The 24,415-nt window shown below is 42.2% G+C and overlaps 1 protein-coding gene across 4 annotated transcripts in view; it reads left to right on the forward strand.

Annotated features, from left to right (window-relative positions):
- LOC139576197 (cadherin-8-like) overlaps nt 1-24,415 on the forward strand; it is a 74,343-nt gene that overhangs the window by 17,035 nt on the left and 32,893 nt on the right. For all 4 annotated transcript variants that reach the window (XM_071401965.1, XM_071401964.1, XM_071401961.1 and 1 more), the window contains exon 3: nt 13,800-14,094. In XM_071401965.1, coding sequence (XP_071258066.1) covers nt 13,800-14,094 — 295 coding nt within the window. The remainder of the gene's footprint in view (nt 1-13,799; nt 14,095-24,415) is intronic.

Below are 24,415 nucleotides of genomic sequence, written 5' to 3' on the forward strand. Positions count from 1 at the left end.
TGATTGATGGGGTTTAGGTCAGGGCTCTTTGCAAGCCAGTCAGATTCTTCCACACCGATCTCAACAAACCATTTCTGCATGGAACTCGCTTTGTATACGGGGGCATTGTCATGCTGAAACAGGAAAGGGCCTTCCTCAAACTGTTGCTACAAAGTTGGAAGCACAAAATTGTCTAGAATTTCATTGCATGCTGTAGCATTAAGAATCCCCTTCCTTGGAACTAAGGGGCCGAGCCCGAACCATGATAAACAGCCCCAGACCATTATTCCTCCTCCACCAAACATTACAGTTGGCACTATGCATTTGGGCAGATAGCATTCTCCTGGCATCCACCAAACCCAGATTCGTCCATCGAACTTCCAGATGATGAAGTGTGATTCATCACTCCAGAGAACACGTTTCTACTGCTCCAGAGTCCAATGGCAGCGAGCTTTACACCACTCCAGCCGACGCTTGGCATTGTGCATGGTGTTCTCAGGCTTGTGTGCAGCTGCTCGGCCATGGAAACTCATTTCATGAAGCTCCTGACAAACAGTTCTTGTGCTGACATTGCTTCCAGAGGCAGTTTGGAACTTGGTAGTGAGTGATGCATCGGAGGACAGACGATTTTTACGCGCTACGTGCTTCAGCACTCGACGGCCACATTCTGTGAGCTTGTGTGAAATACCACTTTGCGGCTGAGCCGTTGTTGCTCCTAGACATTTTACGAACTGACTTGTTGGAAAGGTGGCATCCTATGATGGTGCCACGTTGAAAGTCACTGACCTCTTCAGTATGGGCCATTCTACTGCCAATGTTTTTCTATGGCTGTGTGCTCGATTGTATACACCTGTCAGCAACGGGTGTGGCTGAAATAGCCGAATGCACTCATTTGAAGGGGTGCCCACATACTTTTGGTGATGTAGTATATTTGCATGAATATGTTATAAGGTAATGCATGTATATTCTGAAATGTACTGTACTGTACTTTATCCCAAGATAACACTACAAGACAAGCTCTGTTTCATAGGGTATTTTCAGCATATCACATTTAAGTTATTTAATACTGTAGTAGGGAAAGGGACTAAATGCAGTCATGCAGAGTCTCTCTCTTGGAGATAAAAGCATCTCTATGCCGTGTGGCCGAGCAGCATTGTTTGAGTGCGAGCCCTGGAGTGTAGCCCTGTCAGTGGCATGGAAAATCCCTTTGTGGCTCAGCTCTGATGTAAATCACAGGTAAGGGGAATCTGAGCCTGGCTGATGTACGGTACCAGCAGTGTGCCGTGAAATCTCTGTTGACATTACCCATAGGCAATTCCAGACAGAGAGAGAAAAAAGACACATGAACAATTCAAAAAGTCCGTTTTGACTCCTGTCTCTTCTACTATGGAACTGTATTTTCAGCACTAAGGATACCATCCCTGACAGTAACTAGTTATAAAAATAACTAATTTAACTGCTCGTTCTTACATTTACAATACCACAAAGACCTAACCTGTTTTCTTATTTTTTCTTGGATAACCTTTAAACAGACTAAGATATTTTCCAGATTTGATGGGGAGAGAAAAATAGATAACTTTCAAATGAAGTGAGGTTGCTAGGATGAGTTACATGAAGCGATTTCCATGTTCTTTGGCACCGTAGGGAGAAATAAATTACTCTCTTTCTGTAGCATATAACAATATTTAGTTGAAATTATCTAGAGTGAAGTGCTGGCCTAAAATGGGAGCACTTTATATGAATGTTCAGGACCTTGTCTGTTATTTTGCTACATTCCTTTGAGTGGTGCAGTGTGATGTAAAAGGTCCGCCGTTTTGCCATGGGATAAAGTTATGTAATCCTGCGTATTTTGTCTCAAGTGACAGAGCATTGTGAACTGTGTCTCAGAGCTACAGTGATAATGCACTTTAGATGGCTGAGTTTCTAAAGAAAGAAAAAACAGCATCACTGCTGTCTGTGTGTGTGGGGGGGAGGGTATGGTGATGTCTCTTTCCTAGTCAATGGTTCCTTTTTCTCAGCAGTGTGAAACACATACACACAAGCGTGACTCACACAGACAGTCCACTCGGAGGTGATGTGACATCTTCAAACACAGCTTTGTGTAACTCCACATTCAACTAGACTATCTGCGTTGACGGTGCTGCCTAAGTGAGGGACCTTTTCTCTCCCCTAGCTATCTGAAGGGAGCTGCCAGCTGCTGCTGTGAAGAGCACTTCTTAATTGTTTTCCGCTACAGCAATGCATCCTTTTATTTTGTTCACCTAGGAACATAAAATGGAGCTGTTATTTGCATATCTAATGACAATCGAAAAGCCAAGCTTCTTAAGGGGGGAAAAAATGTAAATCTGACCAATAACAGCAATGTTTGTAGATTTATTACATGCCTCCAGATAAATTTCTCTCTGATACCTATACATGAAATATCCCAATGGAGAGATATGCAAGCCATGTTTCTATAGAAAATACAGCTGTTGCTGTGTGTTTATTGCTGGATTGTCTACTTGGTTTAATATTCCTGCTTGCCACAGGGTACAGATTCTTGTTTTTAGTGCACTTGTGACATATTATTCAGTAGGACACACTTACAATGTATTCCAACAGAGAAAACTCTAATTGAAGTTGGCCATGACGCTTGGTCAAGCACTCAAAGTCTATTCTTTTGTTATTGAGATGTTGCACAGGTGGGCGTCTGCAGTCACAATGGTCTGACTTTTTTTTTCCGTGGGAGGGAGCTCTAAATAAAGGTTGTTGCATTGCATGTCTCGCTTAGTGCTTCGTAATGTATGTCATGACCCATTGTACAGAACATGGGGGTATAGTCGTCCAGAAGTGTACTGGTTAAACTTATCGTAGAATAAGATTCAATGATTTTACTGGAATTATTATTATGATAAATGTATCATTAGCCTATTGTCACGCTGATTGGTTGATAGGCTGTTCGATGGGCTGTTTGAGAAGGTTTGAATCCTAAGCAACCTGCTTACACATTGTTTAGTACAATAGACCGACATATGTAGCTACTGTAGTAGGTCAAAGCTGTGTGCTGGAAAATCTTGGCAGAACATTTAAAACATCGTTTTTGTGTTTAGTAGACATATGACTTAATAATAGTGTGTTTCATTGTTGACCATGTTCTGTGAAAAAGTTACAACAACAAAAAATATTTATATTTTATATTTTTATATCTTTATTTAACCAGGTAGGCCAGTTGAGAACAAGTTCTCATTTACAACTGTGACCTGGCCAAGATAAAGCAAAGCAGTGCGACAAAAACAACAACACAGAGTTACACATAAACAAACGTACAGTCAATAACCCAATAGAACATTTTTTGAAAAATCTATGTACAGTGTGTGCAAATGTAGAAGAGTAGGGAGATAGGCAATACATAGGCCATAGAGGTGAAATAACTACAATTTGCATTAACACTGGAGTGATAGATGTGCAGATGATGATGATGTGCAAGTAGAGATACTGGGGTGCAAAAGAGCAAGAGAGTAAGTAATAATATGGGGATGAAGTAGTTGGGTGTGCTATTTACAGATTAGCTGTGTACAGGTACAGTGATCTCTAAGCTGCTCTGACAGCTGATGCTTAAATTTAGAGAGAGAGATATAAGACTCCAGCTTCAGCGATTTTTGCAATTCATTCCAGTCATTGGCAGCAGAGAACTGTAAGGAAAGGCGGCCAAAGTAACTGTTGGCTTTGGGGATGATCAGTGAAATATACCTGCTGGAGCACGTGCTACGGGTGGGTGTTGCTATGGTGACCAGTGAGCTGAGATAAGGCGGGGCTTTACATAGCAAAGACTTATAGATGACCTGGAGCCATGTTACGAGAGCCAGCCAACGAGAGCATACAGGTCGCAGTAGTGGGTAGTATATGGGTCTTTGGTGACAAAATGGATGGCACTGTGATAGACTACATCCAGTTTGTGGAGTAGAGTGTTGGGGGCTATTTTGTAAATGACATCGCCGAAGTCGAGGGTATGTTTGGCAGCATGAGTGAAGGAGGCTTTGTCGCGAAATAGGAAGCCGATTCTAGATCTAATTTTGGATTGGAGATGCTTAATGTGAGTCTGGAAGGAGAGTTAACAGTCTAACCAAACACCTAGGTATTTGTAATTGTCCACATATTCTAGGTCAGAACCGTCCAGAGTAGTGATGCTAGTCTGGCGGGCGGGTGCGGGCAGCAATCGGTTGAAGAACATGCACTTAGTTTTACTAGCATTTAAAAGCAGTTGGAGGCCACAGAAGGAGTGTTGTATGGCATTGAAGCTCGTTTGCAGCTTTGTTAGCACAGTGTCTAAAGAAGGGCCAGATGTATACAGAATGGTGTCGTCTGCGTAGAGGTGGATCAGAGAATCACCAGCAGCAAGAGCGACATCATTGATATATACAGAGAAAGGAGTCGGCCCGAGAATTGAACCCTGTGGCACCCCATAGAGACTGCCAGAGGTCCAGACAACAGGCCCTCCGATTTGACATACAGAACTCTATCTGAGAAGTAGTTGGTGAACCAGGCGAGGCAGTCATTTGAGAAGCCAAGGCTATTGAGTCTGCCGATAAGAATGCGGTGATTGACAGAGTCGAAAGCCTTGGCCAGATTGATGAAGACGGCTGCACAGTACTGTCTTTTATCGATGGCGGTTATGATATCGTTTAGGACCTCGAGCGTGGCTGAAATGCACCCATGTCCAGCTCGGAAACCAGATTGCATAGTGGAGAAGGTACGGTGGGATTCAAAATGTTCGGTGATCTGTTTGTTAACTTGGCTTTCGAATATTTTAGAAAGGCAGGGCAGGAGGGATATAGGTCTATAACAGTTTGGGTCTAGAGTGTCTTACCCTTTGAAGAGGGGGATGACCGCGGCAGCTTTCCAATCTTTGGGGATCTCAGACGATACGAAAGAAATGTTGAATAGGCTAGTAATAGGGGTTGCAACAATTTCGGCAGATCATTTTAGAAAGAGAGGGTCCAGATTGTCTAGCCCAGCTTATTTGTAGGGATCCAGATTTTACAGTTCTTCCTTTGGATTTGGGTGAAGGAGAAGCGGGGGGGCTTGGTCAAGTTGCTGCAGGGGGTGCTGAGATGTTGGCCGGGGTAGGGTTAGCCAGGTGGAAAGCATGGCCAGCCGTAGAAAAATGCTTATTGAATTTATCGATTATCGTAGATATATCGGTGGTGACAGTGTTTCCTATCCTCAGTGCAGTGGGCAGCTTGGAGGAGGTGCTCTTATTCTCCATGGACTTTACAGTGTCCCAAAACTTTTTGGAATTAGTGCTACAGGAAGCAAATTTCTGTTTGAAAAAGCTAGCCTTAACTTTCCTAACTGACTGAGTGTATTGGTTCCTGACTTCCCTGAAAGGTTGCATATCGCGGGGGCTATTCGATGCTAATGTAGAACGCCACAGGATGTTTTTGTGCTGGTCAAGGGCAGTCAAGTCTGGGGTGAACCAAGAGCTATATCTGTTCTTAGTTCTACGTTTTTTGAATGGGGCATGCTTATTTAAGATGGTGAGGAAAGCACTTTTGAAGAGCAACCAGGCATCCTCTGCTGACGGGATGAGGTCAATATCCTTCCAGGCCAGGTCGATTATAAAGGCCTGCTCGCTGAATTGTTTTAGGGAGCGTTTGACAGTGATGAGGGGGGGGTCGTTTAACCGCGGAACCATTACGCACGCAGGCAATGAGGCAGTGATCGCTGAGATCCTGGTTGAAGACAGCAGAGGTGTATTTAGAGGGCAAGTTGGTCAGGATGATATCTAAGAGTGTGCCCATGGTTACGAATTTAGGGTTGTACCTGGTAGGTTCCTTGATCATTTGTGTGAGATTGAGGGCATCTAGCTTAGATTGTAGAATGGCCAGGGTGTTAAGCATGTCCCAGTTTAGGTCACCTAACAGTGCGAACTCTGAAGATAGATGGTATAATAATACTCTGTAAATTAGAGTAGGCCATCTCAACAGTCCAACATGAAGAACAGCAGCTCAAATGTCTAAGGCGCAATTCAGAGTCCAAAGCTGCGGATAGCTCGGTGGTCCATTGTGACATATCCATCTGACTTTTGCAACCACCGTCCGCTGGACGCACAGCCCGACCACGCACCTCCCCAACATTCCTGACCGACGTGGTGATGGTTAGAGAAATGGCTTGGGACGTGCCAAGAATTTGAAAAGTATTAAAGTTAATGGTCCAATATTCAAAAACACTGGTGTGTGGATGCGTATACGTTTTTTGGACTCCGATAAGCACTTACCACGTAACAATGTGTTGCTTGTTGTGGTGTCATTTACAATATCACATTGCATGTTGTACTGGAGAATGAGATGCCCATCTTCTATATTCTAGCTAATTCATTCAGTTGTTCAATAATTAAAAAACAAAAGAATGTTGAAATGTGAATTACAAACCCAAGCAGCGCCATCTGGACAGCAATAACAATCTATCATAACGAAATTATGCATCAAATTAGACTTGCTACAGGTTCCATCTGTACCTTGTGAAATCAATCTCATACTGATTTGAGTAGGTCAGCTGCGTGAAAAAAGAAAACAATTTGCTCCTTGATTATTGTTGTTCTGTTCTGGCTTCTCCCCCGGCTTCTGGTGTATATATTTAGGCTCATAGGTAGGCTAATCATACTGTGGAGGAGGTTAAAGCTAAAACCTACCCCCGTTTAGAACACCGCACGGCATCCATCTCCTAATGAATTTATACTGCTATGGCTTCTTTGTCTCTGCACTCTACATAATGCAGAGGTTTCTGCTTGGGCTTAGACCTTTTTACACAGATTCTCAGAGAATGCATATGGAATAGGCTATACGATGGATAGAGATACTTATTGTGTCAAGTGCCTTGACTTGACTTTATAGTTAAATATTTTTTATAGCACACTTGTGAAGACGTCAGTAGCAGATTGATTGGCTCAGTGTGGGAAATTGTAAGAAATTAAATGAACAGTGGGAATGACTCTATAGGGATAGTTTCTTACATAACAAAGGTTATTCCCTCGCTATAGCAGGTAAGGCCTTTAAATGTACTCCAGAATCATTTTTTCTCAGCAGGCGGGCAGCCTGAAATACACCCTCCTCACAAACACACACACATGGACACACGCACGCACGGACACACACACACACACACACTACAAATTCCTCACGCACACACCCGCACACACGCACGCACACACACACACATACACATTACACCCTCCTCACACACCACACCCGCACACACACACACACACACACACACACACACACACACACACACACACACACACACACACACACACACACACACACACACACACACACACACACACACACACACACACACACACACACACACACACACTCACTCACAAACAACATATTTTCATGGATGAGCACATCTAATTGCATTGGCCTCTTAGACTAAAGGTAGCCGAGTCATTTGCTCTGTGATCTTTTTGCCTTTGAATTAATCTTGTGAAACAATAGTCTGGCTCAACAATAACACAATGGCCGCCATTTCTTCATCTTGTCTTCCTCCATAGGGTTCTGCATTGAGTGGTTGCACCATTCAAGACAGTGGATCTGACTGTAATTATTGTACCTCTCATTGGTGGAGTAGTGTGGTTCTCACTGAGGACATTTTTGTCAGATTTGATTAAAATGGTACTTTCATGGGATGGACTGCAGGGAAAATTGTCCCCAAGAATAGCTAAGTGTATCATATATCATGCATCGAGCCATCTGTTCCTTAAATTCCAAATGTTATTGCAATATTTAGAATTACAGATTATTCATGTAGGTGTAATTAACAAATTAAATCTTCCTAATGAAAAAGTGTCTATATAAATTGCTAGACTTTTAGCTCAGAATCAAGTAACTACATTAAGTAATTCCTTAGTGTAGCCTTAAGGTAAAGTGGAATATACTTTATATACATATGATGCAATGAGCAATGTGGACATCGTATCTGACCCTTTATCTGATTGTGATCCGATCATATGAGACAAAATGGATGGCACTGTGATAGACTACATCCAGTTTGTGGAGTAGAGTGTTGGGGGCTATTTTGTAAATGACATCGCCGAAGTCAAGGATCGGTAGGATAGTCAGTTTTACGAGGGTATGTTTGGCAGCATGAGTGAAGGAGGCTTTGTCGCGAAATAGGAATCCGATTCTAGATCTAATTTTGGATTGGAGATGCTTAATGTGAGTCTGGAAGGAGAGTTAACAGTCTAACCAGACACCTAGGTATTTGTAGTTGTCCACATATTCTAGGTCAGAACCGTCCAGAGTAGTGATGCTAGTCTGGCGGGCGGGTGCGAGCAGCAATCGGTTGAAGAACATGCACTTAGTTTTACTAGCATTTAAAAGCAGTTGGAGGCCACAGAAGGAGTGTTGTATGGCGTTGAAGCTCGTTTGGAGCTTTGTTAGCACAGTGTCTAAAGAAGGGCCAGATGTATACAGAATGGTGTCGTCTGCGTAGAGGTGGATCAGAGAATCACCAGCAGCAAGAGCGACATCATTGATATATACAGAGAAAGGAGTCGGCCCGAGAATTGAACCCTGTGGCACCCCCATAGAGACTGCCAGAGGTCCAAACAACAGGCCCTCCGATTTGACACACTGAACTCTATCTGAGAAGTAGTTGGTGAACCAGGCGAGGCAGTCATTTGAGAAGCCAAGGCTATTGAGTCTGCCGATAAGAATGCGGTGATTGACAGAGTCAAAAGCCTTGGCCAGGTTGATGAAGACGGCTGCATAGTACTCATATGATCCGATCATATGAGAACTAGTAAATAGTAATTCAACTAGGAAATACTCATTCTCATTATCATACCAGCTGTAAACATGTTTTCAGTCTGTTCACACGTGCTCACATGTTGCGTTGCATACAGTTGTAGTCGGAAGTTTACATACACCTTAGCCAAATACATTTAAACTCATTTTCACAACTCCTGACCTTTAATCCTAGTAAACATTCCCTGTCTTAGGTCAGTTAGAATCACCACCTTATTTTAAGAATGTGAAATGTCAGAATTATAGTAGAGAGAATGATTTATTTCAGCTTTTATTTATTTTATCACATTCCCAGGGGGTCAGACTGTCACGCCCTGACCATAGAGAGCTAATTATTCTCTATGTTGGATAGGTCGGGGTGTGACTAGGGTGGGTCATCTAGGTGTTTATATGTCTATTTTGTCCTGTTATGGTTCCCAATCAGAGACAACGATAAACAGCTGCCTCTGATTGGGAACCATAACAGGATCATATTTAGGCAGCCATTTCCCCTTTGTGCTTTGTGGGATCTTGTCTATGTATAGTTGCCTGTGAGCACTTTTTCTAGCTTCACGTTTTGTTTGTTCGTTTTGTTCTTTAAAGTTTTCTATTCCAAAATAAAGGATAGGAACATACCCCGCTGCATCTAGGTCTACTCCTTATGACGAACGTGACACAGACGTTTACATACACTCAATTAGTGTTTGGTAGCATTGTCTTTAAATTGTTTAACTTTGTTCAAACATTTTGGGTAGCCTTCCACAAGCTTCCCACAAAAAGTTGGGTGAATTTTGGCCCATTCCTCCTGACAGAGCTGGTGTAACTGAGTCAGGTTTGTAAGCCTCCTTGCTCGCACACACTTTTTCAGTTCTGCCCACAAATGTTCTGTAGGATTTTGGTCAGGGCTTTGTGATGGCCACTCCAATACCTTGACTTTGTTGTCCTTAAGCCATTTTGCCACAACTTTGGAAGTATTCTTGGGGTCATTGTCCATTTGGAAGACACATTTGCGACCAAGCTTTAACTTCCTGACTGATGTCTTTAGATGTTGCTTCAATATATCGACATATTTTCCCTCCCTCATGATGCCATCTATTTTGTGAATTGCACCAGTCCCTCCTGCAGCAAAGCACCCCCACAACATGATGCTGCCAGCCCCGTGCTTCACGGTTGGGATGGTGTTCTTCGGCTGCAAGCATCCCCCTTTTTCCTCCAAACATAGCGATGGTCATTATGGCCAAACAGTTCTATTTTTGTTTCATCAGACCAGAGGACATTTTTCCAAAAACTACGATCTTTGTCCCCATGTGCAGTTGCAAACCGTAGTCTGGCTTTTTTACGCGGTTTTGGAATAGGGGTTTCTTCCTTGCTGAGCGGCCTTTCAGGTTATGTCGATATAGGACTTGTTTTACTGTGGATATAGATACTTTTTTACCTGTTTCCTCCAGCATCTTCACAAGGTCCTATGCTGTTGTTATGGGATTGATTTGCACTTTTCGCACCAAAGTACGTTCATCTCTAGGAGACAGAACGCGTCTCCTTCCTGAGCGGTATGACGGCTGCGTGGTCCCATGGTGTTTATACTTGCATACTATTGTTTGTACAGATGAACGTGGTACCTTCAGGCATTTGGAAAAACAAAGAGGCACTGAGTTTGAAGGTAGGCCTTGAAATACATCCACAGGTACACCTTCAATTGATTCAAATAATGTAAATTAGCCTCTCAGAAGCTTCTAAAGTCATGACATAATTTTTCTGGCATTTTCCAAGCTGTTTAAAGGCACAGTCAACTTAGTGTATGTAAACTTCTGACCCACTGGAATTGTGATACAGTGAATTATTAGTGAAGTAATCTGTCTGTAAACAATTGTTGGAAAAGTAGATGTCCTCACCGACTTGCCAAAACTATAGTTTGTTAACAAGAAAATTGTGCAGTGGTTGAAAAACGGATTTTAATGACTCCATCCTAAGTGTATTTAAACTTCCACCTTCAACTGTATCAGTTGGCTACCCACACACAGATAGCCCACATCCTCATTTTTAGGGAAAAAAAGCAAGTACTTTTGGATGAATTTCCCCACACAAATCAGCATATAAGGATTTAAGCTTCCGGGGCGAACAGCACAAAGAAACCCTGCCTAATTGAGCCTTGCGATGAGATTCAGATGGGGAACTGCTCTGACATGCTAGACGCCAGCTGACACCCAGTCTTACAGGGTGACAGGGCCCCCTCTCCCTCATACTCCCTCTCCCTGCAGAGAGGAGCAGTACATGCCTTTTCCACCACTTGCCCTGACAAGGAGCAAAATCATTAATTTGCCATGTAGGGCTTAACGCCACACTTAAGTGTGGAGCCTGAGGCCGAGGGGAATGAGATGTTCCTCATTAGGATGCACTATTGTTCCTCCGATTGCTATAAAAGCTCATCTTGAGTATGGAGTGACATATTTTCTCCTGAGCTTGACAGTAAAAGCAGCCCCATGTGGCAGTGATTGGGGGTACAGTGGGAAGAGGGTATGATTCCCCTCATTGTGCATTGGGATTCATAATGAAGCAGTGAACTATAATGCAGGCCAATAAGCGTGATGTCTGAGTTCTTACATGCAGAGGGGTTTCTAATAAACATAGATAAATAGATGCGCGATGGGAAGTCCGGATATGTGAGCAGTTTTCATTATCATGCAAGGCTGCGGTTGTAACATTGCTATTGGGTTATTTTCCACTCGTTAATCTACTTATGCTTATTTAGTGCAGACTTGGTCTTAAGTGCAGTTTGAGGGTTTGAGTGGTTGAGTGTCTGTACCATATAACGTTATCGTTGCAATTGCAAACGTGGACAGTACAGTTTGTAATGAACACAAAACGGTTAAGGTTAAGTGTTCCCAGAATGTCATTGTTTGCCGGTGCAGTTTTGTTGCCTTGCTAACTTGGATAATGATAGACAGCCTTGTCAGCCCCTTTTCTTTAATTCTCCTCTCTGATGATCACTTGTGCATTGTGGCGTAAAGATCATCTATGAGAGGGAAAGAGGCACCATTTACACTGGACAGTTTGCACTGTATCTAGAAACATTCTGGTGAGAGTAGGTTTCTCACTGCTTACTATACATACATGTATTCATATGATGGGGGGGCGACTGATATTTATTTTTGTTCCATGATTAGTATAATTGATCAAATTGTGCAAGGAAGACTTCATACCGTGTATGATTTTTCTTTGCCAGCTTTGTATTTTAACACAGACAAGCACACACACTTGCACGCACGCACGCACGCACGCACGCACGCACACACACACACACACACACACACACACACACACACACACACACACACACACACACACACACACACACACACACACACACACACACACAAACACACAAACATACATAGAGATAGCCTACAAGTAAACTGACAGACATTCATTTGGGCTCATTTAAGGGTTTTGTAGTGGGTGGAATGATGTGAAGCTGTTGTGTTAATGAGCCACATCTTTCATGTGAAACGATGGCACAATTAGGAAAACAAAAGTGCAAGGTGTGACAATTTAAGTGAATGTGCTTTGTCAGTGTCTGTGAACAGCACCTTTGAGACAGTATATGCATAAAACGGGTTTATAAAACAATCATGGAGGCTTTATAGAGGTCTGGATTTTTGTACACACATTTTACCGTGTTACTCTGTCCCCAAACATGGTCTCAAAGGAATACCTCTGGCAAATTTCAGGGCAGAAAATGAAATGGAAGTTGCTGAATAGGATGTTCTGGTGCAAGATCTTTACAAAAATACAAATTAGAAAGAGCACCGCTTCTGGCCATGTTTCAGACCGATGCTGAACATTGTCCAATTTTCAAATGTTCTACTTTATGATCCCATCCCCCCTGCAATCCTTAGTCACTTACCTTTGGGATCAAGTTCCTAATATAAGGATAGAATAAAACCAGCCATATCCGCTCCTCATTTGAAAAAAAAAACTGTCTCTTACCTTGGAGCTCCATTTCTGTTATCATCTTATTCCTTATGAAATCTCTTTAGTCGTTTGAAACATGAAAAGGGTTGTCTGTACTTGAATCCGCTAATGTTCACACAATGTGTGCTCGCTTGCCAGACGGCAGTGTCAAAGACCTTGACAGGTGACTCTATACATAGGCAGTGGTAGAAAAAGTACCCAAATCTCATACTTGAGTAAAAGTAAAGATACTTTAATAGAAAATGACTCAAGTAAAAGTGAACGTCACCCAGTAAAATATTGAGTAAAAGTCTTACTTTTTAAATAAACGTAAGTATCAAAAGTAAATGTAATATCTAAAATTTACATCAAACCAGAATGCACAATCTTCTTGTTTTTTTTAATGTACGGATAGCCAGGGACACACTCCAACACTCAGACATAATTTACAAACAAAGCATTTGTGTTTAGTGAGTCCTCCAGATCAGATGCAGTAGGGATGGCCAGATATGTTCTCTTGATAAGTGTGTGAATTAGATAATTTTCTTATCCTGCTAAGCATTCAAAATGTAAATAGTACTTTTGGGGGTCAGGTAAAATGTATGGAGTACAAAGTACATATTTTCTTTCGGAATATAGTGGAGTAAAACTAAAAGTTGTCAAAAATATAAATAGTAAGGTAAAGTACAGATACCCCCCAAAATTACTTAAGTAGTACTTTAAAGTATTTTTACTTAAGTACTTTACACCACTGTACATATAGGCAATGAAAGTGTTTGATGTTGGTTAGAACAAAAACCTCTGGCCATAGAGTATTTTTCGCACTAATGTGTGCTGGCATTATTATTTGTATACTGTGCTTCATGATAAGATAATAAAGCAGACATGACCCACTTTCTATTGTGTATCAGTTGACCATAGGTTTTGTTCTCAGTGGGCCTCAGTTATCAATATATACAAAGAAAAATGTTTATGACTACGCCAGTTGCGCCAACATTGGTTTTCAACATTCATAAAACTCTTATCAGTTAACTTAAAGATTACGCCAATGATTTAAGAATACATTGTGAAACTTACCAATTCATTCCTTTTTTTCAGCTACACACAGATTTGGATGTTGGCAGCACACCAATAAAGTATGTCCTGGCTGGCGAAGGGGCGGGTACCATCTTTGCCATCAATGAGATTACGGGAGATATTCATGCCATGAAGAGACTGGACAGAGAGGAGAAGGCAGAGTACACTCTTACAGCACAAGTCACTAACAGAGACACCGATCAACCCCTGGAACCGCCCTCGGAGTTCATCATAAAAGTGCAAGATATCAACGACAATCCGCCACAGTTCGTTGAAGGCCCCTACCGGGCCTCTGTCCCAGAGATGTCTCAAGTGGGTAAGTCAAGTGAAGGCCTTCACTTCTCTTTCTGCAGGCATACAAACTCATCTCTACATCATTTGAGAATATAATCTTTATGTGTAATTGTAGGGTATTTAGGTAACTATTGTGATATTTAATAAGCTATTTTTTTGGGATGTATAGTGATGACAACATTGGACGTCATTATAATACAAACATAGAACAGATTTTTGCCTGACTTTTCAATTACGGTTTACCATCATGAATTCCATGTTGTCATATTAAATATGGTCCTCAGCGTTGAGTAGTACCAATTCCTGCAAGGGGATACCATATAGAGTACCAGTCAAAAGTTGTATTAAATAGATGTTTTCCCCTCGTCAATCTACACACAATAACCTATAATGACAAAGCAAAAACAAGTTTTTATAAAGTTTAGCAAATTTATAAATAAAACCCCCCAGAAATATCACATTTATATAGGTATTCAGACCCTTTATTCTGTACTTTGTGGAACCTCCTTTGGCAGCGATTACAGCCTCAAGTCTTCTTGGCTATGATGCTACAAGCTTGGCACACCTGTATTTGGGGAGTTTCTCCCATTCTTCTCTGCAGATCCTCTCAAGCTCTGTCAGGTTAGATGGGGAGCATCGCTGCACAGCTCTTTTCAGGTCTCTCCAGAGATGTTAGATCGGGTTCAAGTCCGGGCTCTGGCTGTGCCACTCAAGGACATTCAGAGACTTGTCCCGAAGCCACTCCTGCATTGAACTGGCTGTGTGCTTAGGGTCATTGTCTTGTTGGAAGGTGAAACTTCGCTCCAGTCTGAGGTCCTGAGCACTCTGGAGCAGGTTTTCCTGAAGAATCTTTCTGTACTTTGCTTGGTTAATATTTCCTTCAATCCTGACTAGTCTCCCAGTCCCTGCCTCTGAAAAACATCCCCACAGCATGATGCTGCCACCACCATGCTTCACCATAGGGATGGTGCCAGGTTTCCTCCAGACGTGGCGCTTGTCATTCAGGTCAAAGTGTTCAATCTTGGTTTCATCAGACCAGAGAATCTTGTTTCTCATGGTCTGAGAATCCTTTAGGTGCCTTTTGGAAAACTCCAAATGGGCTGTCATTTTCCAAAGGCCTGATTGGTGGAGTGCTGCAGAGATGGTTGTCCTTCTGGAAGGTTCTCCCATCTCTACAGAGGAACTCTGGAGCTCTGTCAGAGTGACCATTCCGAACCAAGGCTCTTCTCCCCCGATTGCTCAATTTGGCCAGGCGGCCAGCTCTAGGAAGAGTCTTGGTGGTTCCAAACTTATTCCATTGAAGAATGATGGAGGCGACTGTGCTATTTTTTTAATACCCTTCCTTTGATCTGTGCCTCAACACAATCATGTCTGGGAGCTCTATGGACAATTCCATCGACCTCATGGCTTGGTTTTTGATCTGACATGGACTGTCAACTCTGGAACCTTAAATAGACAGGTGTGTGCCTTTCCAAATCATGACCAATCAATTGAATTCACCACAGGTGGACTCAAATCAAGTTCTCGAAACACCTCAAGGATGATCAATGGAAACAGGATTTACCTGAGCTCAATTTCGAGTCTCATAGCAAAGGGTCTGAAAACGTATGTAAATATGTTTTTTCTGTTTTTAATATATTTGCAAAAAATTCTAGGAACCTGTTTTCGCTTTGTCATTATGGGGTATTGTGTGTAGATTGATGATGGAAAAAAAATATTTAATCATTTTTAGAATAAGGCTGTAATGTAACAAAATATGAAAAAGTCATTGGGTCTGAATGGCTTCCGAATTAACTGTAGTGTGCTGTTCTCAATTGAAATGCTCATTGTATTTATCCATGAGTTTTGACAGTGAAGTGAGGGGAATTGCTAGTAGTGGGGTGAAAAGCAAAGTGCTAGTTGACTGCAGAGACTGGAATTTGCCAATGGGAATGCAATATAAAACTGGAAGTTGGTGGCTTTTGTTATTTCTTTTTTTTTGTTCACTGCTGATTAATTAAACATTCACCAATGTTCTCTTGTTAGCTTGAAAGGCTTTTTGAAACGACTTGTTTCCATCTTGTTAAGTTTTTATGTGTTGTGGTGTTATGGAAGGAATCAAAAGCTCTGGACATAAAGACACAAACAAACATTCAGTGTTTTTTCATCTCCCGTCTCATATTCATCAATCTTTTGTGTTTAATTTCTATCACACTAAAATGAGATTTTATATATAACTCACTGATGCTCTATTTTCATGTTGTGCTTAAAAATTCCAATAAAGTCTACTGCGGAAACGGAGGAAAATAAACTCTTATTAACATAGAGAATGTTGGATTTCTGACAAAAACATATAACTCAAAAGTATTAAAAAGAGCTTGAGGTCAATTCCAAAACCGTAAGCTGTTATTTGGAGCTTTATCAAATAAAGGTTAGCTTTTAAAATGTTTGGGCTGACAAGCCTCTCAATAGTACACATTCAAATATAGGCTATACAATGCCCCAGTGTCATCACAACCTTGGCAGGCAGTTACCACTAGCAGGAGACATATGTGACGTGTGCTGGTAAGGTCTTCATGTTTCCAGTGTGCAGGCGAACACAAAGGTTAATAGAACATGCAGGAGAATGCCTTGTTCTTTCTGAAGGAGAGCTGGATAAGAATCGTAGCTTTGTTCACTTCATATTATATAATTTATTGAGTAACAAATAAAATAAAACCATTTACAGTTTTGGTTTTGTTATTGGTGTACTAACATTCTCCATTGAAAGACAAAAGAGTACAGAGTACATGTCATGACATTTATTTGACTTGTGTGCATTCAACCTATAGTATATTCTCCTGTTATCTTACTCTGATCTGGTTCCCTGATAGTAACACTTAATTATCTCATTCTAAGAGGACATTAGAGAACATTTTTTGGGGGGAATTATGTATTTTTTATACCTGACTGCATGTCTTCAACATTATCTCAAACGGGAAGTTATTGCGATGTCTGTCGTATTCATTTGTATTACATCTTCCTATCAGCCTTTGAGTGTGGGCAAATACATTTTTGAACAAGCACCAAATATCCTGTTAAAGGTTTTATATTATTATACATTAATATGTAACACACTATACTCATCCATTCATTTTATGATACTGGAAGTGTGAAAATGCTGTATCTATATTCATGATATTTATATATATTAAATTTGTCTTAAATTCTAAATGAGTTTGTTACTTATTGGTATAGGTCTTCTCACAAGGGGAATTATGCATCATTTGCACGGATTGGACAAATCTCATTGGATTATTGGATCTGTTTTCTTGTTAATGGGGTCTTTGACTTTAAGGCCAAGACAAGCAAGCAAATTCCCCCACTAGGTCCTCCAAACATACGCTGGAATTATAGAGCTCCCTGCCTTCTGGAGCTAACAAGGGGATTGTGATGTAGTTTAAATTACAGAGTCTGCTTGAAGTGACGATTCAGGTAATTAGAATCAGGTCGTCTGACCCTCCTCTCTACCAAAGAAAGGGTGTGAAGGACAATAATTGCTACACAGAGAAATAAACTTGGAAAGTTGTTTTGCCTCCTAAAACTCCAACGTGAAGCCTCGGGAGCTTTGCCTGTGCCTGCTTCATTATCAAGGCGATTAATAAACTGGTGGAGAGACAGATGGCATGTCGCTCCTCAGCCCTCCTCTCCTCGCAGCGCGGCCGCTCTCAACCCCCTGTAAAATGAGCCTGTGTACAGAAGCACCAGGCGTGCAAACGTGTCAGGATCTGCTAAATTGGAGCACAGACATGAAATTGAAGTGACATCAATAGATTACCTGGAGTTCATTTGCATTTTGAAAGTTATTATGAACATCGGTAACAGGACTAACAGGCACGGTCTGTGGCTCTAATGATATTTCTGATTATGCATTGATCAATGATGGCAGCTTGGGAAATAAGTAAAGAGTTGTCATCATTGATTTTGACTTGATCAAGGAGAGACGTATGGAAATGAGTGCTACATGCAGACTTCCATTGGGCACATTATCATACAGTATACGTACATTAGACACCTCATTTTAATATTAACACAACTTCATAAATGAAACATATACAGAGTGACAAACATAACACGTTTTTATATCAAAGCATGTGAGGAGAGGCATCGATTACAAGTGAAAAAAGCAAAGGGACATAGGTGAAGACTCAGATATGGGTTACATTAGTCAACTGTGAGATGCTCTTACACACAATATTTCAACACATTACAGGTGTCAGATTCATATCAGGACAGCAAGGCTATTTTGATACTATTGCACGCTCCATTTAGACCAGATGTGTTACATTTTCCTTGCTTGATCTCATCAAACATATGATCAGATCTTTGTAGTATAACGCTGATCTTGGTGTCAATTCTGAACAAAACCGTGGCTTTGGAGTATTGGCAATGGAACATTGTAGCTTAATTGGAGGGTCATAGTCTTATCTTTGAAAACATACATTTTTAGACCATGGTCTTCAACTGTAACAACTTGGTGGAGAACATTGGTACAGGGCTTCTGTCTGGTGTGACTCGCCTTTCTGATTCAGGACTCTAGGTTCTGGCAGATGGGCAGGGAGGCAGGGGGTTGTGGGCCTTTAACACCGTGTGCAGCTGGGCCATAGCAGAGTCACATCTGCCGTGCAGGCCAGGCACGGTGCTGTAGAAGGCCCATGGCCTCAGCTGAGGCAGGGGTCAGGCCAGTGAACCTGGAGTGACTCTCTCAGCCCAGCCAGCCCATTCGATGCTGCTAAATAGGGATAGGACAGGAGTCCAAGGCAGAGGGGACTTCACAGACAAGCTGGGCCTAGCTGTAAATAACTTGCTCCTTCTATTTCACCTCATTCTGCATTTGGAGTGTCCTCTCTCTCTCTCTCTCTCTCCCTCGCTCTTTTTCGCTCTCTCTCTCACTCTCTCGCTGTCTCTCTCGCTCTCTCTCTCTCTCTCTCTCTTGCTCTCTCACTCTCTCTCTCTCTCTCTCTCTCTCCATATGGTTACCTATGCTTATATACAAATCTATATTCATCTTCTGAAACAGCCTTTTGATATGGCTTGTTGGATGATGGAAAACAATTTCAAGTTTTGGGAATATGTTGTTTTATCAGACAAACAGTGTGAATATGCAGAGACAACAGACATGTCTGGACTGGTTCTGCCATCATTCAATTGAATCAATCACCTAGCTGACGCATCTGTCGGGTTGTACCAAAATAATGAAAGAGCACACCGACGCACGCACGCACGCACGCACGCACGCACGCACGCACGCACGCACGCACGCACGCACGCACGCACGCACGCACGCACGCACGCACACACACACACACACACACACACACACACACACACACACACACACACACACACACACACTCACTGACTCACACATGACTTATTCATCACGTTATTTATTATCCAGCGTAACTCTGAATTATGCATGTAATATGATGAGTCTCTGGTCTTTCAAAGCTTAAGGCATTTGTTCTTTGTAGCATACGGTTTGTAGGCTCTCTATGTAGCATGCACTCTGTGGCACACCTAACATACCATCAACTGCATTAACACAACTGTGCCCTGCAGTTCCAAACTTGCTGTTGTTTGCGTGTCATTTGTCCTGCTCCCCTGTGTGGTTGAGCCTGATCTCTCCCTCTCTAATACCTCAGCTTGGTCTTCCTTGGTGAGTGAACAAAAACTACAGGCTCCCAGGTAATGATGCCCTTCAATATGTTCTGCATAAGATTGGCTCTGCGGATGAATGGTAAAGAGCTCAATGAAACGAAGGACAAAACCCCCGACTGGCGCTTTTCAAAAGTCACCCATGAATCCCAAAAAAACGAAGAAGAGATAAGAGACAACATGTGATAAAAGAGAGGGAAATGAATGAGCTGAAGTGTGTTTTTGTCCGGGCAGCTCTTGTGGTGAGAGGAAGGTACATAAACACCCAAGGCCAGTGCTAATGGGTCTGGGCAGCATTGTGTCGGCTGGAGTGATGCGACTGATCCCCTTTGACAAGGTAATCAGTACAATGCTCGACACTGACATTATCCCTCTCATGATGGAGAAGGGAGGAATGGAGAGCATGCTGAGAATGGAACATGCTATATGTGATACTACAGGCCTAATCAAGGCCCAGTGTATACAGTAGCTGCCGTCATATGATTTACATTGATATTACATTTATGCTGCCTAGCTTTTTACATGCTTAATTTAGCTGGCAAGCGTAGTCCAGTTCTCACATGTAAAAACACAGTGAGGTGCTCATGTCACCTTCCTAACATATATATATTTTGATGTTGTAATGAACACAATTGGAGACAGAGAGCTGGTTTCAAGTGCAGGGCGCAGCAGGTTTATTGGTTAAGGACCACAGGAGGAGGCAGGTAGCTGGATCCAGGGGCAGGCAGAAGGTCATACACAGGGGGTCCAAAAAGGCAACAGTACAGGCAGGGAAAAGGCTAATAACGAAACTATCATACACAGGAGGATTAAATACTGGGGCAAAAACAGAGCTCCGCATAGAAGTGTGTCACTAAACAAACAATACCTCACTATGATGGGGTGCAAAGAACTGAACTAAATAGTGTGTGATAATGACATACAGGTGTGTGAACAGGTGATCAGAATTCAGGGGATTGGGATCTAGAGAGTGAGCGCCCCTTCTGTGCACATTAGGTAATAGCGTATACCCCAGTATAGTGCAGAAACGGTATGAAAATCTGGATACCGCCCAACCCTATTATGAATTGACTAGAGGTGAACAGGGAAACCCAAAGGCTGCTTGATGGGTGGGAGTGAGACGGGGAGTGATTGCTGAATGCGAAAGTGTTCTAATTCGCACCCCAGCATTGGCAATGCTTATTCATATCTGCTGGGACGCCAGGTTGCTTCCTCACAGACATTCTTCAGTTCATAATATTGCTCCACCCATTAATTATGCAGGAGGAGAGCTGCAGATATGTAATGTTGCGTTGAGGCTTTTTCTCTACAGCTCTCCCTCTCGCTCTTGCTCTGCAAGCCTACCTCTTTTTACTCCCTGCCTCTCTTCCCCACTATCTCTCTCACTGTGTTTCACTTGTTTTCACCCCCAAACGCTTTCCTATGTGTGTGTGTGTGTTTGAAGGAATGCGTTCGGGGGAACAGTTGTCTAGGCTCATGCTCTTCTTGCTCCTGGTGATTGTAGAGTACTCAGCAGTGAGTGCAGGATCCTATGCCCTCCCATCTTTCTCTGTCTGCATTATTAATTGTCAGAGGTACAAACCATAGTTGTTTGGTCCCCACAGGCGCCCAACTGTGCTCTCCCAAATGAAAAAGCACTGATTGCATCCTGTGGAGAATGTTTTAAATTTTTTATCTTTAAAGTCATTTTAAAAGGCTTTATTACTAAAGGCAGTACACAAAGTAAACACTTACTAGAGAAGAACAAGGTCCATGATTCTACCCACAGTAACTTAAGTATGCATCTCCTTAGTGGAGAACACACACAAAAGTAAAGAGCTTTCTGAGTATCACTTCAATAAACACACATGTATGAGGGTTTTTTTTGTGGTTGAGAGTGTCACTCCTCTGCTAACACTTCCTGAAGGGGCCCAGCAGAAGATTCATGTGGCATGGCTGGTGGCGGGGATTCCACACAGACACATAAATGGGAGGGAAACACATTCATCAAGGTGGCAGAGACTTGAGCAAAGAGGCCCATCCAATCACAGCAGAGAATAAAGGGAAGGCATAAAAGTCTATGCAGCAAGGTCATTTGAAAAAGAAACAGATAAGAACGTGAGATCAAGTGGTAAATCTCCTGTATGTGGAGCCTTTGTGATCCTCACAGATGCCTGTCCCATTAACGAAAGCCAATGTTCTGTTACACTGCCTCTGCTCATGCTTTCTCCACCACTTCTCTAACCTGTGTGTGGAAACCTTTAAACAGCACTCAGCCTGTTATATGTTGTGTAGATTATGATTATTCATTGAGGAGTGTTTTTTTTCTTCACCTCCTTGCTCTTGTTGGTATTTGGCTTGTTTTTTTGCAGCACAGTGCCATATTCCAGTTTCACTGTTAGTAAAATATTGACAGTTGCATTGCTCCTTACGCCGGAGTATCAATTTAACCAGTCTGTGGTTTCTCCACAGTCATAGGCTGGTGTCCACAGTAGTCAATCCAGCACCAGTCAGTGAACAGGTATGACTATCTCATATAAGGGCTTCTGGGTAATTGGCTGCCCTTTAAAATTTCACCTCACTTCACGGAGTGTAAACAAAGCAGGAGATGACTTGGAGTTTGGAGGCGCTTTCCATTGTATTTGCTCTCTTCTTTGTGAGATCCATCTGTTGTGCGTGTGTGTGTGTGTGTGTGTGTGTGTGTGTGTGTGTGTGTGTGTGTGTGTGTGTGTGTGTGTGTGTGTGTGTGTGTGTGTGTGTGTGTGTGTGTGTGTGTGTGTGTGTGTGTGTGTGTGTGTGTGTGTGTGTGCGTGTGTGCGTGTGTGCGTGCGTGCGTATGCATTTTATAGGAACGTAGTGTAAGTGCCCACAAGCTTCTGTGTGTTCCCAATGATGGATTGCTCGTCAGGAGGCAGTAGAAATACTCCATATGCCTGACTGATGCATTGAGTCACAAGTCACGTACAGTGCTTTTGGTCTTACCTCTCAGATTCCTCCGGGAAGCATGTTAACCCTTTTGACTCAACGATAAGTTCTCCGGAGTTCCCTCTTACCCTCACATTGCCTCCGAGTACAAGGTGCATGTTTTGATACAGTTCTCTAGTAGGTGTCAGACCCATGTCAAAGGTTACACCTGTGGTAGTTGGTCCTATGTGCCATTCAAAAGTCCTAGGCTCACCCTCAGCTGCTGCCCCCCGGGTTATGGGACCTTTGACTACAGCGTTGTAGTGCGACGTAGGGGTCATTTGGATACATTTTACAAGACAAAGACAATTTACAATGCAAATCTAGGTATGCAAAAACAATGTGCTACACTGTATTTGTCTGCGTCAGTGTAGTGCTTTGGCCATTATTGTAACACTGTCATTCTTGGTTTCAAGTCTCTGTTGACCATGGCCAGTTTCAGTCTATTGAATAAACCTTAACCACACTATCACTTTCCAGAACTGTTCCTACAGCATATTGTAACTTGTTTCTCGAAAAAACATAATTTGTACTAAATATTTACACCCCTTGCTGTTAGAGTATTGGAAAGAACACCATTATGGTCACTTACTCAGGATGAATATATTCATTAGAACATATACCATGACTTTTCATTTGTTATTGCCCAGCCATTATAACTGTCCTGGGAGCAATTAAATATGTGAAGTGTCCCATTCCGTCTCTAACTTTCTTCCCTGAACTATCTGCATGTTGCACACATTTCCTAAGAACTAATTAAAGTGAATCAATGACACAACACTTTAAAATGGCGGCATATGTCACAGCCATCAGCGGTGAACAAAGGACACTCTTAATTGTTTTGTTCCTGTGGTTCCTGTAAACGGCTTGTCACAGCTCACACTCCACAGCCTGCTTGTTCTGTAAGGTTTCCTTGTCACTCCCCCTACAATACACACACACACACACACACACACACACACACACACACACACACACACACACACACACACACACACACACACACACACACACACACACACACACACACACACACACACACACACACACACACACACACACACACACACACACACACACACACACACACACACACACACACACACATTCCCTTCTAGTTTCTCAGTGAAGGCTTCCTCTGTGTCTTAGATAAATACCATTAATTGTTCTGCAAAAATGACAATGTAAGTGGTTATGTGTGACAGTCACTTACATTTCACAAGCATGACGTACCCTATCCATCACTGGCTCAGGGGAGCAATTTTTTGTGGATATTCTCTAGTTTCCTGTCTCGGCCTACACAGTATCTCTCTGATATTCAACACTTCTTTGATGTAAACATATGGATTTTGATCATCATAGATTCAGACTGCCCTGACAGTGCTGTCTTTCATTTCTTCCTCGTATCCATTAAAGTAGCCCTACTTGCACACAATGTTAAGCATGAGTATGCATGACCAGGGTTATGATGAGTGATCTGTTGAGGGAGAGAACGTTTTACTGACTGATTATTATTTCTTGTCAGACTTTTACCACGTGCTCATGTCTCCTAATGAGCAATATGGCATGTGCTGTAACACCATTTTCAATGACAGTGCTAGTTGTAAATCATACTGGATTGAACATTGGGTGGGAAATTGGACTTCCATGTTGAATGGCAGATGACAAAGTTGACACTTTCAAGTCATTTCCATACTGATTTGTTTCAGAATTTCCATCAGATC

The sequence above is a fragment of the Salvelinus alpinus genome, chromosome 5 (genome assembly GCF_045679555.1).
Source record: "Salvelinus alpinus chromosome 5, SLU_Salpinus.1, whole genome shotgun sequence".
NCBI lineage: Eukaryota > Metazoa > Chordata > Actinopteri > Salmoniformes > Salmonidae > Salvelinus > Salvelinus alpinus.